General features: G+C 40.6%; 1 protein-coding gene across 2 annotated transcripts in view; it reads left to right on the plus strand.

Annotated features, from left to right (window-relative positions):
* Positions 1-22,921, plus strand: part of LOC137342522 (angiopoietin-2-like) — a 142,806-nt gene that overhangs the window by 109,866 nt on the left and 10,019 nt on the right. For both annotated transcript variants that reach the window (XM_068006452.1, XM_068006453.1), the window contains one exon: positions 17,007-17,137. In XM_068006452.1, coding sequence (XP_067862553.1) covers positions 17,007-17,137 — 131 coding nt within the window. The remainder of the gene's footprint in view (positions 1-17,006; positions 17,138-22,921) is intronic.

Below are 22,921 nucleotides of genomic sequence, written 5' to 3' on the forward strand. Positions count from 1 at the left end.
TCTGCTCCACTCCACATACATGACCTAACCTAAATTATTTTACCTTTTACAATGATCAAGATGGTTGCATTCTTCCAAAACAAGGAATTTAGAGTCCTTTCCCTTTATTTTACCTTCACCTCTGACATCCAGTCAGTGTTCTTTCCATCCTGTTCTTCTCAATATGAACTCTCCGAGCACTAAAATTGGGGAAACGTGAGAATCTTTAGCAACAAGTTAAGGTATTGGCTCCAAAAAAAACTTTTCATTTACATGATCTTCATCCCATCATTCACCATAACCATTATTCCCTTTTTTTGAGAAACACATCTAACTGCCTCGCAAACCTGTTCTTTTCAGTCAAGGGTGTATCCTTGTCAAGGAGTTACCACTTTTGCTTCATTTGCATATACTCAGCAAAGCGAGGCTGAGTTAAATTAATCAATAACCCCAGGCCAAGCATTGCCACCTCTTGCTTTAGGGAGAGTTTAAAGCTTTGGTTTTATTGTAAAAACATTGCCTGCTGGTGACATTATCAGGGAGTACGAGATCAACATGATGGCTCTGTTCTTCCAGGATAAAATGTCCTCCCCCTCGCCCTCAAATGGTGACAATTCCCATCTCCTGTTAAATTGGTCATTAATAACTATGCAAATAAATTAACCATTGGCTCCTTCACTTCTAAAATGTTTCTGTGATGCTACTTCTTACAATGACAAACTCTACATCACAAAGCTTACAATAGCTGTAATGCTTTTTAAGGTTTTATTAAAAAGCAAATTAATAAAAGCATATTGTGCTGCGGCAGAGTTAGGGTGCAAATTAGGTGGCCATCAACGCATTAGTACCTTGAACAGCTAGTTACCAAAACCCTCCCCAATCTGGGTCTATCTGACTGGCCCCTTGTGACCACACTGACTTTTTAAGCAATAGCAGGTCTTTTCCACGTAAGCATTTGTTGGAAATATTACCTGTGACTAACCATCTTGTAAGGGAACAGGAGTGAAATTGCTTTTAGCTTCACTGCCAGTCAATCTGTTGCTGTGTTGAGTTGCTTCGCAGTCAGAAGCTGGAACTCCCCAAAGAGGACTAACTATACACAAAGCTATTAATGTGTTGCACAGTATTTGGAGCACTGCTAAGTATTAATATTGAATTAATGAAATAACAATTTGGGTAGTATATTTTGTGAATGAGTCATTGCAATAAATATTTGTTAGCTCAACAAAAAAGCCAAATCAAGCTCTGCTTTATTTTTATTGTTTGTATCTGATTTTTATGCTCATCAAGGTGAAGAATTTTATTTCAGGGGAATGAAGCAATTGCATTTTGGGCACCTGGTCACAATCAGGCACTCTTAGGTCAGGTATGACACAAGTAGATGCAGAGTAAATTTCCCACTTTAACCCCAACAGTGTGCCTCAGTCCCAACCTCAAAAAAGCACCCACCCCCCCCCGCACCCCCGCATTGCAAGTGCAAACTTTTTGTCCATTTCCCACATGAGCCATCGTGTTGCCTTTCTGAAATTGCCAATTAGTGCTGAATTTTGGCAGTTTTGTGCTTTGGACCCATGGTTACTTTACACCGAATTAAGCAATCCTAAAATCATTTCACATAGGATCTTTGCAAGCAATAGATTTCTACATTATACAAAGAAAATAATAGTAATTATCCAGTGTAATGATGAAAAGCTCTTTGTTGCTCGAGCTTTTCACCCCAGGCACTTCACTTTCAAGAATTTCAAGGATGCCCAGCCCTCAGGCAGAATTGAAAAGGAGGGGGTGTAGCCCTGATAAAGGATAACATAAGGACAGTGGTGAGAAAGGATCTTGGCTCGGAAGATCAGGAAATAGAATAAGTATGGGTGGAAATAAGAATGGGCAGAAAACATGAGTATGCCCCCTGATAGTAGCTATAATGTTGGACAGGGTATTAATCAAGAAATAATAGGAGCATGTAACAAAGGTGATGCAATAATTGTGGGGGACTTTAATCTTCATATAAACTGGACAAATCAAATTGGCAAAGGTAGTCTGGAGAACACATTTGAGACAGTTTCCTAGAACAATACGTCATGGAACCAACCAGGGAACAGGCTATCTTAGATCTTGCATTGTGTCATGAGAGGGTTAATTGGTAATCTCACAGTAAAGGATCCTCTGGGGAAGAGTGATCATAAGAGTGATCCCAAACCCGCGACCTCTACCATCGAGAAGGACAAGAGCAGCAGGCACATGGGAACAACACCACCAGCACATTCCCCTTCAAGTCACACACCATCCCGACTTGGAAATATATCGCTGTTCCTTCATCATCTCTGGGTCAAAATCCTGGCACTCACTTCCTAACAGCACTGTGGGAGAACCTTCACCACACAGACTGCAGCAGTTTGAGAAGGTGGCTCACCACCACCTTCTCAAGGGCAATTAAGGAAGGGCAATTAGGGATTGCCAGCAACGCACACATCCCACGAACGAATTAAAAAAAAATATGATAGCATTTCACATTGAGTTTGAGAATGATGCACTTAAGTCAGAAACTAGAGTCCTAAACTTAAACAAAGCCAATTACATAAGTATGAGGGGACGAGTTCACTAAGGTAGATTGGGAAATTAGATAAGCAATGGCAAACATTTAAAGAAATATTCCAATATTCTCAACTAATATTTTTTTTATTTGTTCATGGGATGTGGGCGTCTCTGGCAAGGCCAGCATTTGTTGCCCATCCCTAATTGCCCTTGAGAAGGTGGTGGTGAGACGCCTTCTTGAACTGCTGCAGTCCACGTGGAGGAGGTTCTCCCACAGTGCCGTTAGGTAGGGAGTTCCAGGATTTTGACCCAGCGATGAAGTAGGAATGATGATATATTTCCAATATATTGAGAAATAAAAACTCCATGGGAAAAGTGATTCATCCTTGGCTAACTAAAGAAGCTAAGTATAGTATTAGATTAAAAGAAGAGGCCTATAATATTGCCAAGAAGAGTAGTAAGCCTGAGGATCAGGAGAATTTTAGAAACTAGCAAAGGATGACCAAAAAATTGATAAAGAGGGAGAAAATAGAATATGAGGGTAAACTAACAGAAAATATACAATTGATTGCAAGAGCTTCTACAAGTATGTAAAAAGGAAGAGAGTAGCAAAAGTAAACATTGGTCCCTTGGAGGCTGAGACAGGAGAAATTATAATAGGGAATAAGGAAATGGCAGAGATGTTAAACAAATATTTTGTATCTGTCTTCACAGTAGAAGACACAAAAAGCATACTAGAAATAATGGGGAACCAAGGGGTAATGAGACTGAGGAACTTAAAGTAATTAACATCAGTAGAGAAAAATTACTGGAGAAAATAATGGGACTAGAAACCGATAAATCCACTGGACCTGTTGACCTACATCCTAGGATTCTAAAAGAGGTGGTTGCAGAGATAGTGGATGCATTGGTTGTGATCTTCCAAAATTCCCTAGATTCTAGAATGGTCCCAGTGGATTGTAAGGTAGCAAATGTAACCCCACTATTCAAGAAAGGAGGAAAAGGGAAAACAGGGAACTACAGGCCAGTTACCCTGATATCAGTGGTTGGGAAAATGCTGGAATCCATTATTCAGTAAGTGGTAACAGGGCACTTGGAAAATCTTGGAAATTCGGCAGAGTCAACATGGTTTTATGAAAGGGAAAATGTGTTTGACAAACCTATTAGAGTTTTTTGAGGGTGTAACTAGCAGGGTTGATAAAGGGGATGTAGTATATTTGGATTTTCAAAAGGCATTCAATAAGGTACCACACAAAAGGTTGTTAGGCAAGATAAGGGCTCATGAGGTTGGGGGTAATATATTAGCATGGATAGAGGATTGGTTAACAGACAGAAAACAGAAACTTTCAGGTTGGCAGGCTGTAACTAGTGGGATGCCGCAAGGATTGGTGCTTGGGCCTCAGCTATTTACAATCTTCTTAATGACTTGGAAGAAGGGGCCAATGTAATGTATCCAAATTTGCTGATGATACAAAGCTAGGTGGGAAAGTAAGCTGTGAGGAGGATACAAGAGTCTGTTATGGGATGTAGACAGGTTAAGTGAGTGAGCAAGAAGGTGGCAAATGGAATATAATGTGGGGAAATGTGAGGTTATTCACTTTGGTAGGAAGAATAGAAAAACAGAATATTTTTTAAATGGTGAGAAACTATTAAATGTTGGTGTTCAGAGGGATTTGGGTGTCCTTGTACACAAAACACAAGTTAGCATGCAGGCACAGCAAGCAATTCGGAAGGCAAATGGCATGTTGACCTTTATTGCAAGAGGGTTGGAGTACAAGAGTAAGGAAGTCTTGCTGCAATTGTACAGGGCTTTGGTGAGGCCTCACCTGGAGAACTGTGTACAGTTTTGGTCTCCCTATCTAAGGAAGGATATACTTGCCTTAGAGGCTGTGCAACAAAGGATCACCACATTGATTCCTGGGATGAGAGAGTTGTCCTGTGAGGAGAGATTGAGTAGAATGGGTCTATACTCTCTGGAGTTTAGAAGAATGAAAGGTGATCTCATTGAAACATATAAGATTCTGAGGGGGCTTGACAGGATAGATGCTGAGAGGTTGTTTCCCCTGGCTGGGCAGTCCAGAACTAAGGGGCATAGTCGCAGGATAAGGGGTCGGCCATTTTGGACTGAGATGAGGAGGAATTCCTTCACTCAGAACGTCGTGAATCATTGGAATTCTCTACCGCAGAGGGCTGTGGATGCTGAGTCATTAAATATATTCAAGGCTGAGATAGATGGACCTGTGGACTCTAGAGGAATCAAGGGATATGGGGATCGGGTGGGAAAGTGGAGTTGAGGTCGAAGATCAGCCATGATTTTATTGAATGGCGGAGCAGGCTTGAGGGGCCGTGTGGCCTACTCCTGTTCCCAGTTCTTATGTTCAAATGTTCTTAAACCATGGACAGGTAACTGACTGAATCAGCAGAGCATCTTGACTAGAAGCTAGAAAGCAATGTTGCCGATAATATAAGACAAACACTTTACTACGTCAGATAACTGTTAATTTACTGCCAATTTGTGGGCAGTTTTGTACTGGGAAATGACAGTCCATTATTTTAAATGGGTTACTGCCTCCACTAAAATGGCAGAGAGTGAAGTCAAGTTGGGTGCATTTTCTTCCACTGTGGCATTTTAATGGAGGCATTAATCCATTTAAAATAAATGGTTGTCATTTTCCAGCACAAAACTGCCCACCAATTGGCACTAAATTGACAGGCTCACTCAAAGAGGCCACGAGGTTGTCTGGTGTTTGAAACAGACGGACTGAAACAGCAGGGAACACTTAAAGGGATTGGTGTTGTGACATGTTGGGGCAGAGTACAGGGGTTTTGCTTCCATCAAATGTTTGCTGTATTTGACCCAGGACTGCTTGATGCTAACATTGTTAAAAGGGGATTCATCTTTTCTATGACTACAATCTGCACATTGGTCTAAATTCCCTTATTGTGACCAAGAATCATTTTTTCAGCTTTTGCCATTTTAATAGAGTTCACATCATAGTCTAAATTACGTCTCTCTGAACTTGCAGTTACCTCAGAGGTGGGCTGTTTCTCATGCTGTTATGAGATCTCAGTTCAGCAGGATTTACACTGCCAATGTCAGGCACGGTGTGTAGCCAACATTGGATTCTTTCTGGCTTTCACTTCACAGTGCAAATGGAATCTAGTACTTCTTTGTCCATGAGAAACCTAGTGCTGGCTGGCTGCAACCTTGAATAGATGCCACAGTGAGAGGTCCTCTGAGGGTTTGCTAATAAGGGAGTACAAACATAAAGCCAACAATTTCTGCAAGGGTGAAAATGATTCTGGAAATAGCTCAAAATCTAGATGAACATCGCTGAATCTATTTACATGAGATTTGACATTAATTATAAGGGATGGTGTAAAACAAAGGGTGAAATTGGTGGCGATCGTCAAAGATCATAATATTTTCATCAGAAGACAAGTATATTTGTTTCAGACTGCTTAAAATTTCAATTGTAAGTTGATGCTTCAGTTTGTGATTGAAAATATATATGTGAAAGATCGAATCATTGGGTAAAGCATACATTGAAGTAATAACTGGATCTTTGTTCAACAACAATTCAACTGCACTTATTTCTATTTTATCATAAGTTTTTTTTAGAAACCTATTTATTATGTTGTACGTGGGTAAACAGTCAGCTACATCAATACTTTAAATTGTCTGGCTTAGTAGATGGCAATCTTTTAAAACAAACACTGTTTAAACATTGCAACTAATCTGAGAGTATTTTATAAACATCCCTGCTGGAGTGCTGAAGACATGTGCGCCAGAACTAGCCGCGCCTCTAGCCAAGCTGTTGCAGTACAACTACAACAATGGCATCTACCCGACAATGTGGAAAATTGCCCAGGTATGTCCTGTCCACAAAAAACAGTGACTGCCCTTGGCATCAAGGCAGCATTTGGCCGAGTGTGGTACTAAGGAGCCCTAGTAAAATTGAAGTCAATGGGAATCGGGGAAAACTCTCCAGTGGCTGGAGTCATACGTAGCACAAAGGAAGATGGTAGTGGTTGTTGGAGAACAATCATCTCAGCCCCAGGACATTGCTGCAGGCGTTCCTCAGGGGAGTGTCCTAGGCTCAACCATCTTCAGCTGCTTCATCAATGACCTTCCCTCCATTATAAGGTCAGGAATGGGGATGTTCGCTGATGATTGCACAGTGTTCCATTCCATTCACAACCCCTCAGATAATGAAGCAGTCCGTGCCCGCATGCAGCAAGACCTGGATAACATCCAGGCTTGGGTGATAAATGGCAAGTAACATTCGTGCCAGACAAGTGCCAGGCAATGACCATCTCCAACAAGAGAGAGTCTAACCACCTTCCCTTGACATTCAACAGCATTACCATCGACGAATCCCCCACAATCCTGGGGGTCACCATTGACCAGAAACTTAACTGGACCAGCCACATAAATACTGTAGTTACAAGAGCAGGTCAGAGGCTGGGTGTTCTGCGGCGAGTGACTCACCTCCTGATTCCCCAAAGCCTTTCCACCATCTACAAGGCACAAGTCACAAGTGTGATGGAATACTCTCCACTTGCCTGGACGATTGCAGCTCCAACAACACTCAAGATACCAATCAGGACAAAGCAGTCCGCTTGATTGGCACCACATCCACCACCCTAAACATTCACTCCCTTCACCACCGGAGCACCATGGCTGCAGTGTGTACCATCTACAGGATGCACTGCAGCAACTCGCCAAGGCTTCTTCAACAGCACCTCCCAAATCTGCGACCTCTACCACCTAGAAGGACAAGAGCAGCAGGCACATGGGAACAGAGAGTTGGGATAAATGGTTCATTCTTGGACTGGCAACCAGTAGCCAGTGGTGTTCCGCAGGGGTCGGTGCTGGGTCCCCAACTCTTTACAATCTATATTAACGATTTGGAGGAGGGGACCGAGTGTAACATATCAAAGTTTGCAGATGATACAAAGATGGGAGGGAAAGTAGAGAGTGAGGAGGACATAAAAAACCTACAAGGGGATATAGACAGGCTGGGTGAGTGGGCAGAGATTTGGCAGATGCAATACAATATTGGAAAATGTGAGGTTATGCACTTTGGCAGGAAAAATCAGAGAGCAAGTTATTATCTTAATGGCAAGAAACTGGAAAGTGCTGCAGTACAAAGGGATCTGGGGGTCCTAGTGCAAGAAAATCAAAAAGTTAGTATGCAGGTGTAGCAGGTGATCAAGAAGGCCAACGGAATGTTGGCTTTTATTGCTAGGGGGATAGAATATAAAAACAGGGAGGTATTGCTGCAGTTATATAAGGTATTGGTGAGACCGCACCTGGAATACTGCACACAGTTTTGGTGTCCATACTTAAGAAAAGACATACTTGCTCTCGAGGCAGTACAAAGAAGGTTCACTCGGTTAATCCCGGGGATGAGGGGGCGGACATATGAGGAGAGGTTGAGTAGATTGGGACTCTACTCATTGGAATTCAGAAGAATGAGAGGCGATCTTATTGAAACATATAAGATTGTGAAGGGGCTTGATCGGGTGGATGCGGTAAGGATGCTCCCAAGGATGGGTGAAACTAGAACTAGGGGGCATAATCTTAGAATAAGGGGCTGCTCTTTCAAAACTGAGATGAGGAGAAACTTCTTCACTCAGAGGGTAGTAGGTCTGTGGAATTTGCTGCCCCAGGAAGCTGTGGAATACATCATTGAATAAATTTAAAACAGAAACAGTCAGTTTCCAAGGGAATTAGGGGTTACGGGGAGCGGGCAGGAAATTGGACATGAATTTAGATTTGAGGTTGGGATCAGATCAGCCATGATCTTATCGAATGGCGGAGCAGGCTCGAAGGGCCGATTGGCCTACTCCTGCTCCTATTTCTTATGTTCTTATGTAACACCACCTGTACGTTCCCCTCCAAGTCACACACCATCCCCACTTGGAAATATATCGCCATTCCTTTATTGTCGTTGGGTCAAAATCCTGGAAGTCCCTGCCTAACAGCATTCTGGGAGAACCTTCACCACACGGACTGCAGCGGTTCAAGAAGGCTGCTCACCACCGCCTTCTCAAGGGCAATTAGGGATGGTCAATAAATGCTGGCCTTGCCAGTGATGCCCATATCCCATGAATGAATTTTTAAAAACTCTAAATTAATGCTCTATGAGCTAATAGTAATATTTTTGCATCAGAATTGGAATAAACAATTACAATGAACTGGTTCCAAAGATTTAACCATAGCCAGCCAACCACCCCTTCAATTGTAAGTACAAGGCTGGTGACAATGACTTGAGTTTTACATCTTTATACTGGACAATTGCTGCTGTTTACCTTGTTTAGTGTTTACCAATGATTAAAGGAGAATTATCACTTCAATGGCGAGTTTTTGGATAGGTTCACTTTCTGGATCAGGTTGCTCCATAAAGTCCAAGTTGTGGTGCCAGATGGCTGCTGTGCCATGATTATACTTCACATGTCTGCTGTAACATGTTGTTTTTATTTTCTTAGCCTCAAATGCAAGAGGGGCCAAGTTTTCCACATCCACCAGGAGCACTCGTGTGGTGCATCTATGGCGTTTGTGATTCAGGACTCATCCCGACAATCCATACCTTTACTTGCTACAAAAGGCAACACCTGTGAGAAAGCTATATCTCCTATGGTCCAAAATTTAACTTTGTGTGTGTAGTGACTGGGATATAACAATCTGCTGGTTTATACTGGAACTGCAATGGGTTGTCCACCTTACACCCTTCATCTCTCTGATGAGTAGAAAACACCATGATGATAGAGCATGTAACTGAAGAACTAGGGTAACTGCTTGTATATTTAATCTAGTGTTAAGAGGCTACCCCAAGCATATAAATGTTAATAAAGCTAGTTCCAGAAACAAAATGAAGCACCTCAAACATAGCCCTTATCGAGGCCTCTCCTTTCTAGGAACTGTTAAATGTGTAGACAATTAATGTATCACCTGCCCTTTATATGATTAATCGTCACATCAAACAATCTGTTCTACTTTCTTATCAATAGCCTGATTTGATTCTTAACTGGTGGTTTTATGAGGAAAGATGGTTTGCATTTTAACCCCAGTTCGTTCAAAATCATTCATCATTCCCTATATATAATTAACGGTAGAATTAAAGGTTATAAAAGGAAAAAAAAAACCACGATGTTCTAATTTTTAACCAAATGAAGCTTGGGTTCCTTCCTAGGCTGATTGCTTGTTGACTCCAAGTTCACAGGAATAGGAGTCCAGGTGGACTTGTGTTGTCAAAACAAGTTCAAATCAATTTGGCGACAACTCATGAGCTCAGCCAAAAGGAGGTGTATGTAATATTCCGAGCAGTAACGAGTGAAGGAATTTCAAATAAGCAGTTCGGGCCAATCTCAAAATAATTTTATCTCATGAGTAGTTTTCATGGTACCATTTGCTCAGCATGGACCTCCACAATCATAAAGGTGTATGTTGCTTTTTGGCAGACAGTGTGCCTTACATGATCAGCAAACCTGTTTGCTAATCCTTCACGGATAATCAAATACCATGGCAGACAAAGTTTACGAACTCTTTTTTTTCCCCTTATTTTTGCAAAGTTAAAGCTTGATGCCTGATAAAGCATGCGTACCAACAAGCTTCAGATTTGTGGATGGATTCACTGATATTGTGCTCAGCACAGTGTAACCAAGGTGACTGAATAGATGCACTGTGAAACAGACTGTTTTATTCCTTTCTGCAGAACCTGAGTTGATATGCACTTGCCAGATTTATTACTGATCATTCTTGGTCAAAATTTTAAGAGTATACATCCACACATGCTCTGTCAATTAACAAATAAGTTCACAGATATTTAAAGTCTCGTCTCCAGACTTCGAGATTATTTTCTCTTTTTATTTATTTTGACCCGCTGGCCAGTTTTCAGGAAATATTCCCATTCAGATACAGGTTGCCCAGTATCCTGCAGCTCTCTTGAAGCAGTAATTTTTAATATATTACATTTGTGCATCCTTTCCTTGATGTTATTTATCTAACCATCAGATTATTAATTTTATGACTCAAAATTAAATTGGCAATTTAAAGATTCAGCTTTGGATAAAGTTGAAATATCTCTTCTGTATCTAATAGCAATATAATGGTTTTGGAATTAAATAAAGAAAATCACGATCCACATTTTCCCAAATGACAAAAGATTTTAGAACCTGCATAGTTTTTGGCTCTTCAACATAATGTTGATTGTTGAATTGTCAGTTATTGCAAGCATATGAATAGTGTAAATATAAGCCACCCATAGCTTCTGCTGGCAGGACATTCATCTGCATCGAACTTACACGATTTGGGCCAACAACTTAGCATATTGAAAGTTGGGAATGCAATCTATATCAGAGCTCAGGTGTACTATAATGGAAACAATCCTGAAGAGTTGGGAACTGTTGATTCACATCACTGTGGGCCTGCTCCGTTCGTGTAAATTCTTGTTTCTTAGAAATGGTAGGACATTTGTATCTGATGTTCATACCAGCTTGATGTGATACTCCTGTTTCAGAATTTGAGTCAAAGGTGAGGCCCAGGGGTTTGTACTCCAAATTATCCTTCAAGTAAATAAGTCTGCACTGTTTATACTGAACATCACACCGTAAAATTGAACTTGCAGCTGACGTATAAACGAGGTATAAATTTAAGCATGTGGAACGTGAACAGGAATGCACATGTTTTGTTGTGTCAATGCTTTTATGTGCTATTCAATATGCACAGAAATTAAAATTTCACACATACCATAAAATCTGATGTATAATTTGCACCTGTATGTAATAACTTTTAAGTTTTTGTTATGTTCTCAGTAACAATTTCATAAATTGGTCTCCTGTATCAGAATGTAAAATCATGTAGTAATGGAGCAATGAGTACACAGCTAGCCAGCAGCAGAAGCAGAGATGGAATACACATCAAAATTCATCTCTGCTACTATATACTGTTCCTTATGCTGGGGGGGAAGGAACTTACTTTCCTAAAAAAAAAGTTGTGTGGATTTTTTCTCCCAAAAGGGTGAATCATGTATGGAATACGGCTCCACAAGCATTTAGAGTCCTTTAGTATGTTGCCCAAGTTTTTTCTCTGTGTGTTCATGGACAGTGAACATTAGCAAGCTATTCAACCATCAGAATAAACACAGTTGCATCTGGTTTTCTCCTTTCCTAAAGAGAGAAAGGACTTGCATGTATACAGTGCCTTTCTCAGGACATCCCAAAGCATTTTACAATCAATGGATTACTTTTTAAGTGCATTCAGTGTTATTCAAGCAAAAGTAGTAGTCAATTTGAATACAGCAAGATCGCTAAAAACAAATCAATGAATGACCAAATAATCTCTCTTTGATAGTATTGCTTGAGGGACGAATGTTGGCCAGGACATAAGCATTTTTGGCAGGGAATTTAGTTAAAATCTGCTCTCATTCAAAACAGCCCATGTCCTTGGGACCTCATGTCCAAGGTTCAGTATCACCAGAACAATGTAACTTCTGTGTTTTGCTAAGATGGACAAGTGTGATATTAAGAAATAGCATGTGCATGCAGACCTTGCTCAGAAATTAATTTCCTGGGCCACAAAAAAAATTGCCCAAGGGCAGAAATTTTGACTAACCCAGCCTACTGTTTGGGGAAAAAATTGTCTACCTTTTCTCTATCTGAACTCAATAGGTTATCAGAGCCACTAGGTATGTGGGCCTGACTTTCCCTTTCTCTGCTCCCATGCATTATAAATGTGTTTTTTTTTAAAAATCTGAGATATTCAGAACATACAAGCTGACGAATCCCAGTACGATGGCCTACAGAGACAATAAAGCGCAGCCTTTCTATTGTTCAGTGAAGTGAGGCAGTCACTGCCAGCAGCTAATCATTTTCAATTGATTCTGGAGCATCAGAGCTAAATATCAGTTCCAGGAAATATTGCTTATGAAATTGGTGAAAAGCCCCATCACCCAGTGAAACAAATGCAAAGTATCTTGTCAGTTTTGTGTTCTTGGTAGGACAATGATGTCACCAATAAGGTATTGCAACATTCTGTGGAGCGTTCTGCGGGAGGTGAACACCAGAGACCCTCAGTAAGAGTTTAGTTGGGCACTCCTAAGTCGAGCTGATCTTTATCACAGTGAACAATGTTTGTTGGAATTTGTTGGAATTTGTCTCTAACTTAGCACTATGTTGTTCAACTATTAATCCTGAAACATTGCACATCGGGTGTTTGTCAAAATGTCAGGCAGCAGATTTTCAAAGACCACAACAAAGGAACATTGGGAATGGAAAGTCCTGTGGAATCTGTTGTGGGGTTTTCAGATGCTTGATTAGCTTTCCCATGGCTTTGAGCTCCACCGGGCTTCAATTTTCATTTCATTGTGAAAACTCTCGTCCAAAATTCAGTAATCTCTTTGGCCTATGCCATGTCTGTGTGCTCCAAATAATATTAACCAATAGAATATATGTAGGATTATAGCTTTTTCATTTTTTTTCCCTTTTGCACTTTCCATCTCCTTTCCTTCAACCTATGTAAAAACACAATGAAATCTTTAGTCAGCAATGCTACTTATTGTCAAAGCAGATTATACATTACATTTCAAATGTCGCTTTAGAACTATCTTGGTAATCAACTGCAATGTTAATTCGTAGCAACAAAATATTTTCTAAAGCTTTGCAATATGATAATTATGCAACCTGTCCTCACAATGAGGTTGTAAGATCATCAAGTCCTTCTAAATTCCCCTCCAATGCTTGTTGAAGAACAGCTCTGCTATTTAAAAAAAGAACAACTTGGAAACCCAAGTGTTTACAAGATACATTCTGACCATAGGAACAGGAGTAGGCCATTCAGCCCCCTGAGCCTCTTCCGCCATTCAATTAGCTCATAGCTGACCTGTATCTCAACTCCATTTATCCACCTTGGTTCCATGTCCCTTCATACCCTTACCTAACAAAAACCAATTGATCTAGGCTCAACAGCTTTTTGGAAGAAAGAGTTCTAGATTTCCACTACCCTTTGTGTGAAGAAGTGATTCTTGACCTCAGCCCTGAACGGTCTAGCACTAATTTTAAAGCTATGTCCCCTTGTACTGGACTCCCCCACCAGAGGAAATAGTTTCTCTCCATCTGTCCTATCAAATTGTTTTAATCAAACACCTCAATTAGATTATCCCTTAATCTTCTATAATCAAGGAACTACAAGCCTCATCTATGCAACCTGTTCTCATAACTTAATCCTTTTAGCCCCGATATCATTCTGGTGAATCTGCGCCACATCCACTGTAAGATCAATATATCCTTCCTGAGGTGCGGTGCCCAGAACTGAACCCAATACTCCAGATGCGGTCTGACTAGAGCTTTATACAACTGTAGCGTAACTTCCACTCCTTTGTATTCCAGCCCCCTTGAGATAAAGGCTAACATTCCATTACATTTTTTTTTGTACTTGTCCACTAGCTTTCAGTGATTTTTGTACATGGGACCTAAATTTCTCTGCTCCTCTACAGTTCCTAGCTTCTTACCATTTAGAAAATACTCTATCCAAAGTGGATAACCTCACATTTCCTCACAATGAACTCCATCTGCCACAGTTTTGCCAGAACAATGTACAGTCTCAGCATGACATCCTTCAATTTGTACGTTGTTGACTTAGTGACTTAGCAATATATATGCTTTGGTTGCTGCTTTCCAGTAACTGGACACGAAGTCTATAAAGAAAACCCTGGATTTCTTTCAACTTCACATTGTGTATGGAATCCGCTGCCCAAATTGGTGGTAGAGGCAGGGACCCTCAACTCTTTTAAAAAGCACCTGGACCTGCACCTAAAGTGCTGTAAGCTGCGGGGCTATGGACCGAGTGCTGGAAGGTGGGATTAGAATGAGCACCTGGTTGTTCTTCGAGCCGACGCAGACACGATGGGCCGAACGGCCCCCTTCTGTGCTGTAGCTTTTCGATGGTTCTTAGATGTGCTCACACCATTCATAAGAGTATCCTATGACTTGTTCCAATGTACAGTACTTTACTCATTTTGCAGGCCTTTGGCTGACTTTGCAAACCAACCACCACCCCCTCTCCCAAACATCATTTATCATCTGTGGATAGGACCAGTTTGCACTGCTTTCCTGACTCTAAGTCATTAACATAAATAAGAAAAATTGGGATATCAACACTGTTTCCTGGGGCACTCCTGCACCTGTCCTTTTCCCCTTAACTAAAGTTGGCCCCTGTACAAGAGCTAATTGCTTCCCAGCCTTCAACCAATTTCTTATTTTTTGTCAAACTTTACGTTAAATTCCCATAGTTTTAAGCTGATGTGACAGCTTTCTTTGCAGAACTTTGGCAAAGGTTTATGCTATAGTGTCTTCCTGCATTCAGATTGTTCTGTTGACCCATTTGGAGCCATGCTTGTTTATTCTGTGCTTGCTAATTCTAGTTGTTCAGTGATTTGCCTTTTTAAAGGCAGTTCATTTGTTCCCAACTGAGATGTTATTAAACACCCAGTTATCTTGAACTTGATCGTTAAGTGCCGCAGGACGTTTTTCTACATTAAAGATGCTATATAAATGTAAGTTGTCATCATCATCCCTGTATGCTATCTACTTCACTTAGAATTACTAAGTTATGATATGAGCTGTGTTTTGTACTTCCCCTGCCTCTGATGCATTGGGTCTAGAAGCAATCATGCAGTAATTTACCAATTTGGAAAATCACTTGGGCATTCCCAATTTATATGGTTGAAATCTCCCATTAAATTTAGGCTTCCTATTACACACACCTTTCTTATCTCTTCATAATTGAATGGTTTTCTTCTTATTCTGACCTGATGGTCTCTAGCATTTTCCTGGTAATAGTTTCCACATTAAAAAACGAGCAATTTGTTAGGTTGCTTTTCATGTTTCACGATTTACACACAACCTTCCCAGGTGTTTGAGAGCTGCAATGCCACCTTTCCTTCTGCTTTATTTTTCCTAAGTACCCTATGTACCTTTTCTGTTTTGTATTTATTGTCATCTTCAGGGGCTAGTCATCCTTCTGATCCCATTGTGTCATGCTTCCCCACTGCCACCACAGCCTCAAATTCGGATATCTTACTTCAAGAGAAGGTATGGCCATTCCTACTTTTGTGCAGGGGAACATCTACATTCCATTTTGTGCCTTCTCACAGCAATGCAGCTACTATTGGGAACCAGCATTTTACCACTGTGCGGGAAGTTGAGCTGGCTGAGAGAGGAATGAATCATGGGGAGCAGCAGACATTTTTGTTCAGGCAGATGGGATTTGAGGTCAGACTTATGTGGCCATTTCATGCCTAAAACTGGCAACTGATTCAAGATGTAGACCAAGATCTGAGCTTATCAGAGTTTTGAAGTTACATAATACATGATAGAACAAGAAAATGGAAGCAAACGTCTTCTTTCCAGAGTAGATATGCAACGTGCTCTAACGTGGATTCTACACACTGATTTAACATCCTGAGGAAAAACTGTAAATTTTCTCCAAAGGTAAATTGAGAATACAAATATAACTTAACATCCTAAGCCAATGCTTACCTTGCCATGATGCCCCCAAGGTACCAATGGCCAAAACCATCATGTTCTATTTGGCACTGAGTTAGCTCCATCTGTATTTGTTTTGTCTTGCACCCCTCAATCCCACTTCTAACCAGATATTAGTCCAATTTCTTTTCAAAATGCTAATTGACGTGGCACTAACTGGTTTGTCTGGAAATCTATTTCACAGATTCACTACTCCATGATAATGTTTGGTTTCAAAACAGATCAATTCTGCAAAATTAGCATTTGACTGTGAAATCTATTTGGAATACTAAACAAGACCAGAAGCGCCATAAGAATGGTACAGTATTTGCAAGAAACAGAAGTGCTGTGCTGCTCCAATAATGAGTGCTCTTCCAAATTTGGGATTAGGGCACATTAGCAGACTATAGAAGGAACTTTACATCCTATCTAATGCAACCAAGGAATATTTGATTCAAGCACTGTATACAAAAAGTGATAATGTTAAGGAATAAAATACTTCAACCCTTCACTTGGTGAACAGAAAAGTTTCACAAAAAAATATCATATGCAGATAAAATAATACATTAATAGACACATAACTAAATATTTAAGATGGTGATGGTTAACTACAGTTCCCTGCGTGAGGCAAATATTTTTATCTTTGTTTTTGCTCCAATCAGACTACCCAACTGTGCGAATATTCTGCACAGTACCGCACAGAAATATAATCTTCTGAATTATTGTCTCATTATAGTCACAGGGGTGCCAATTATATATAAACTGCAATTTTCTTTTAGTCAGATCATAAAAAAATCACTTTACTTCACTTGTTGAATAGCAAATGCTGAAGGAAGCTTTTTATTGAGCTTGAGGAACTTGCTTGCTTGACGGATAGTAGACGCAATTAAAAAAAAGTCCATTCTCCAGCAATAAATCTTGTGTCTTGTGATTGTTAGCATTCATTCAGTTCTGTTCTGTTTATTTCACAGGCTCCACATAAAGGGTTACAGTGGAACTGCTGGGCGAACCAGCAGCCTCAGCCCCTCTGGGACACAATTCAGCACCAAGGACGCCGACAATGATGAATGTGGCTGCAAATGCTCCCAGATGGCGTCTGGAGGTAAGACAGAAGAGTTTCATTTTCCAGCTATCTGTTTTTCGTACTGGGAAACCGCTTTAAAAACATTACAATTTCATCAATGTGACCTCCAGTTATGAGACAAAAAGAGACTGAAAAAGGAATGTCACTAACAACAATCAGAAAAAAGAAAACAAAAACATTGCAGAGGACCATAACGTCTATCCTTTTTTAATAGTTGGAGGCACAACAGTGTTTATCTTTTTTCTTTCTCCCAGTCATGAACATGTCAAAAGTGTTTTTAAATTTCTGAATTTTGTGCTTATCAAGGTGAGGAATATTTATTGCTGGAGAATGGACTTTTTTAAAATTGCGTCTACTATCCGTCAAATGTATCATAACTTAAACCAAGGCTTCCTGAATTATATCCCAGTAAAGCAGCTTAGCCACAACTCAGAAGTACTCCCCTTACCAGTATAATGGACCCATAATCCACAAATGCCCTCGTTGCCTCTCAGAGATACTGGTTATTTAGTATCAAATTATGGTTGGTTTTATGCTGTGAAATCATGTCCATTAGCAACTGAATGGAAACTGGCCAAACTCATTTCACCTAAAGCCATTTATAATAATCAGAGAGAGACATTCATTCCATGATTCTGTGCTGGATTCAAGCTCCAGTCCCAGAGGTGAAAGGACAGTGTTCTAATGCTCTCTGTTAGGAAGTTTAGATGAATATGAATTGATCCCGTATTTCTATTATAAACAGTTTGACAGTTGGTCAGGTATTAATTCACTTTGGATTGAAAGTCCACTTCATTCCACTTAAGTGACTATTTCTGTCAAGTGAATATGAATCACACATTCTGAAATATTTTCTAGTTGCACTTAATTTTACACAATAACTGGATTCTGTAAATTCTTGCCTGTGTAAATAAACACTGGGATTAGAATTTCCCAGAAATCAACTTCTAATCATTTCTTGCTACATTTGCAGCTGCGATTTCACAATCATTAATCTTTCAGGGAGGACATAATTGCATATCAATGATACCGAACTCACTGGCTGTCGGTGTCTGCTGTGACAGCTGCTGTAAGCACAGAAATGGAACAAATTCCAACCCATAAACTTCACAGTACTCATTATAAAAACAGATACCCAAAGTGATTTCAAGACCATAATCAAATCTCCAGATTCAAATGGCTCCTGCTTTGCCTTCAATCTGCTCAACCATTCCCTCATGTCTACCTTGGATGCCTTTGTCTTCAGCCCGACCTTTACTCTCTCCCTTCCCTGATGTGGTCCCCTCCTTCACTCCTTCAAGTTCAAGGGCATAGAACTGAGCTCAACTAGTGTACAAGTGGTTTAGCCATCCGTCATTGGATTTGGTTGGACCATCTCAAACATTATCAGGCTTCATTCTTCCCTGCTAAAACTGCCTGCGACCTCAGATCGTCTTGGAGAGCAAAGATAGCCCCCAACTTCTCTTCTTTACTACCAACTGATTATGTCTGGCTGAACCAGATTGTTTGCAATCTGAGCCTGACCCCAGCTTCCGACCCCATATACTCTCCATCACAAAGATCGCCTAATTCCAACTCTGTAACATCAACCAGCCTCTGTCCCTGCCTTAGTCCATCTGCCACTGAAACCCTCATCCATGCCTTTCAAAACCTCCAGACTCAACTATTCCACTGCTCTCCTGGCCAATTTTCCACCCTCCATAAAGGTCAGCGCATCCTATCCTTCACCAGGTCCCACTCACTTATCACCCCTGTCCTGGCTGACCTACATTGGCTCCTGATGCCCCAACACATCCAATTTAAAATTTTCATCCTCGTGTTTAAATCCTTTCATGGCCTCGCCCCTCCTTACCTCTGTATAACCTCTTGCAGCTCTACAACTCGGCCTCCAAAACTCCCTGTCCCTCTGACTCTGGCCTCCTGTGTATTCCCCACCCTCCCTTCGCCCTAATACTGACAGCCATGCCTTCATCTATCTGGGCCCCAGGCTCTGGAATTCGCTCCCTAAACCCCTCTGCTTCTCCACCTCCCTCTCTTCCTTAAGACCCTCCTTAAAACTGACCTCTTTGATCAAGCTTTTGGTCTCTCCTTCTAATAGCTCCTTCTTTGGCGCAGTATCCATTTCTGTCTGATTTCCATCTCTGTGAAGCACCTTGGGATGTTTCTCTACACGAAAGGTGCCATATAAATGTAAGTGGTGGTTGTTTTTCAGGTCCTTGAACTTCTCAAATAGGTTATTGTCTAGTAATCACTTCAAGGAATCTCTATTTTTCTATATACTTTTTTGATGCCATATTTACAATTCAACTCACACATGCATTATTTAAGTGATACAGCTCTGTGTATTCTCTGACCTGCAAAAATCATTTCCATTAAGCTCACTTGAGTTCGACAATAATTTTCCAATTAAACAGCAACATAGCCACCCAACTGCAGCCCAATACCAAGCCCTCTTTTTAAAAAAAAATCCTCCAGTACTCAATAGATCCTTCAATAAAGCACACTGTACCTGGTCTCTTCCTATGATACAGCAAACTAACCGCATTGAATACAATTGGCATTTCTTTTATGGCTTCTTCCACCCATTCAATACTGTCCTTCCTTCAATAGCATATCCTTCAGCATAATCCTTGAGGAGGCCATCAGAATCTTGACTTGTTCAAATAAAAAAAACTTTACAAATGTTGACAATTTTTTTCTCAATAAACTACAAGGTGACGAACCACCTCTTTAGCAACTCCCCCGACCTAGAAATTACCCCGTTCATATGACATTCTTTAGCCCAATATTTTAAGGTAGGTATTACCTGCTAGTTGAAATAAATTAATGCCTCTGCTAAGCTAGAATGAAAGGAATGTTAAATGACCGTGATCTACACCAGTATTACCAAAGGTTTTCTCTATTCTGTGCCCATAAGACAGCCAAGCCTTTATGCACAGTAGCATCGATTACAAATTGTGCCACTGCCCTTTCCTGTCCACCCAGCCAAATTTACATTCAGCATTGCATTACTGTTCCAGATGAGGAGAGCCAGTCAATCAAGGCTGAAATGCCCCAGTTTCTTTAGTCCTTTCTTGTAACTCAATCCTTTAATGGCAGGTATCACCCCAATAACTTCTCTAAATGACATCTGTGGTTTGAATATTTAGCTTGTGTCTAAATGACCAAAACAGAGCGTAGAAATCAAGGAGCGGCCTGATCAAGGCATAGTGCACAGATTTAGCATGACACCCTCTGACTTAAACCCTCCTGATGTACCAATATAATTGAGCATTCCAATTACTTTGTTTATTGCTGTTGCACGGTGCTTTGACAAGCTAAGTGCCAGCAAGGCCTTTTCAACTTTTACCTTTAGTTATTTCTACAGTATACATATGATATCCATTTCTTCCTTCAAGTGTGCAATCTTTTGCACTTGTTTGTATTGAATTCCATCTGCCACCGTTCTACCCATTTTACATATTTTGTCTAACTAACTCCTTTTGTCAGACCAAGGTTGTTTCGTTTGATTTGATTTCCTCCCCACCCCTCCCCTCCTCCCCGCTTCGTATAATCTGTGATTTTGATCAGAATGCAATGAATTTCTGAATCAAGTCATTAATGTAAATTAGGAACAATAGAAGCCACAGTACCAATCCCTGGGGCACTCCACTCAGTATCTTTCCTTGCCCTAACATGTTTCCTTTCCTTAAGCCAATTCCTTGCCCCCATTCAGGTTTTCTTTTGAATTCTCACTGCTTTCAGTTGCTGTTGCAGCTTTTAGTTAAGAACTTTATAGAGGTATTTTGGAAATTCAAATATGCCACATTGTGGTTTTCCACTGTCCATTTGGGTTATTGATTTGTTAAAGAAGTCAAGGAGGTTGATCAAGTATTTTAGCTGTTATTTATAAGTTTATCATCATGTCGGTAGTCCTTAAGTTTGCTCTTGATTAGTCACTCCATTATTTTGCTAGTATTGATGTAAGATTGATGAGTTTTCAGTTGCCTGGATTTGATGTATCCTTTTTTTTGAATTATGGGTATTATGATAACTTGTTTCTAATTGAGTGGGAACTTCCGAGTATTCAGCACTTCACAAATTTCATCTTTAGTCTGTCCTTGCAACCTGGGATAGGTGTCATAATATCATAGTAGGTACAGCACAGGAGGCCTTTCGGCCCATCATGCCTGTGCTGGCTCTTTGAAAGTGCTTTCCAATTAGTCCCGTTCCCCAGCTCTTTCCCCATAGCCCTGTAATTTTTTTCCCTTCAAGTATTTATCCAATTCCCTTTTGAAAGTTTCTATTGAATCTACTTCCACCACCCTTTCAGGCAGTGCATTCCAGATCATTACAGCTCACTGTGTAGAAAAATGTTTCCTCATGTCGCCTCTGGCTCTTTTGCCAATCACCGTAAATCTGTGTCCTATGGTTATCGACCCTTCTGCCACTGGAAACAGTTGCTCCTTATTTACTCTATCAAAACCGTTCATGATTTTGAACACCTCTATCAAATCACCCCTCAAGGCGTCATTAGTCTCTGGGGATTTGTTTGCTCTAAGTATTATTAACAACGACAACAACTTGCATTTATATAGGGTCTTTAACATAATAAAAAGCCCCAAGGTGTTTCACAGGAGCATTATCAAACAAAATTTGACACCGAGCCACATAAAGAGATATTCAGACAGGTAACCAAAAGCTTGGTCAAAGAGGTAGGTTTTGAGGAGTATCTTAAAGGAGGAGAGAGAGGGAGGTAGGTAGGTAGAGAGGGGGAGAGGTTTAAGGAGGGAATTTGAGAGCTTAAGGCCTACGCAGCTGAAAGCACGGCTGCCAATGGTGGAACAATGAAAATTGAGAATGGACAAAAGGCCAAAATTGGAGGAACGCAGAGATCTCAGAAGGTTATAGGGCTGGAGAGGTTACAAAAATAGGGAGAGCCGATGCCATGGAGGGGTTTGAAAACATGGGTGAGAATTTTGAAATTGAGGTGTTGCCAGACCAGGAGCCAATGTTGGTCAGCGAGCACAGGGGTGATGGATGAACGGGACTTGGTGCAAGTTTGAATATGGGCAGCAGAGTTTTGGATAAGCTCAAGTTTACAGAGGGTACAAGGAGGGAGGTCGGTCAGGAGAGCATTGGAATAGTCAAGTCTAGTGGTAACAAATGCGTGCATGAGGGTTTCGGCAGCTGACGCAGTTTATTTAGAAGCTCCAGATATTAAGGTCCATAAGTCTTGAATTTTTTCATTGATGGAGGGCATATTCATCTTTCGCAAATATTCAATGAAGCTATCATTGAATATATTAACCATTGTCTGCTCGTTTTCAAGTTTCAGACTTTTGACATTTTTAAGCTTCAGACGTCTTCTTTGACTTTCCCCTTGCTGGTGTGGTACTGGAAGAGTTTCTTGCTGCTGTGTGTATTGTCTGCTGCAATACTCATTCCCAGATTCCTCTTCACCCTCTTTTTCATGCTTCAGAAGTTTCATATATTTTTCCCGATCGGCTTTCTAATCCATCCCTCTGCAGGCTTTGTGAACCTCATTTTCTTTATTTCTCTTTGTTAATGAATTGGGGTCCAACCTTGCTAATCTTGGATATATCCTGCATACTTCTCAGTATGTCTTTGAAAGTATTCTTTTTGTCCTCGACCGAGATGCTATTAAACAATCCCTCCAGTCAAACTGTTTTAGCTCTTTCCCCTCCCCACATAACCTTGCAGTTGGCCTTTTTAAAAATGCATACCTGGGTGTTGGTCCTCAGCAGCATTGAATCCCGTATCCTATCAAACTTAATCATGTTATGGTCACCATCACCTGGG

The sequence above is a fragment of the Heptranchias perlo genome, chromosome 26, assembly GCF_035084215.1.
Source record: "Heptranchias perlo isolate sHepPer1 chromosome 26, sHepPer1.hap1, whole genome shotgun sequence".
NCBI lineage: Eukaryota > Metazoa > Chordata > Chondrichthyes > Hexanchiformes > Hexanchidae > Heptranchias > Heptranchias perlo.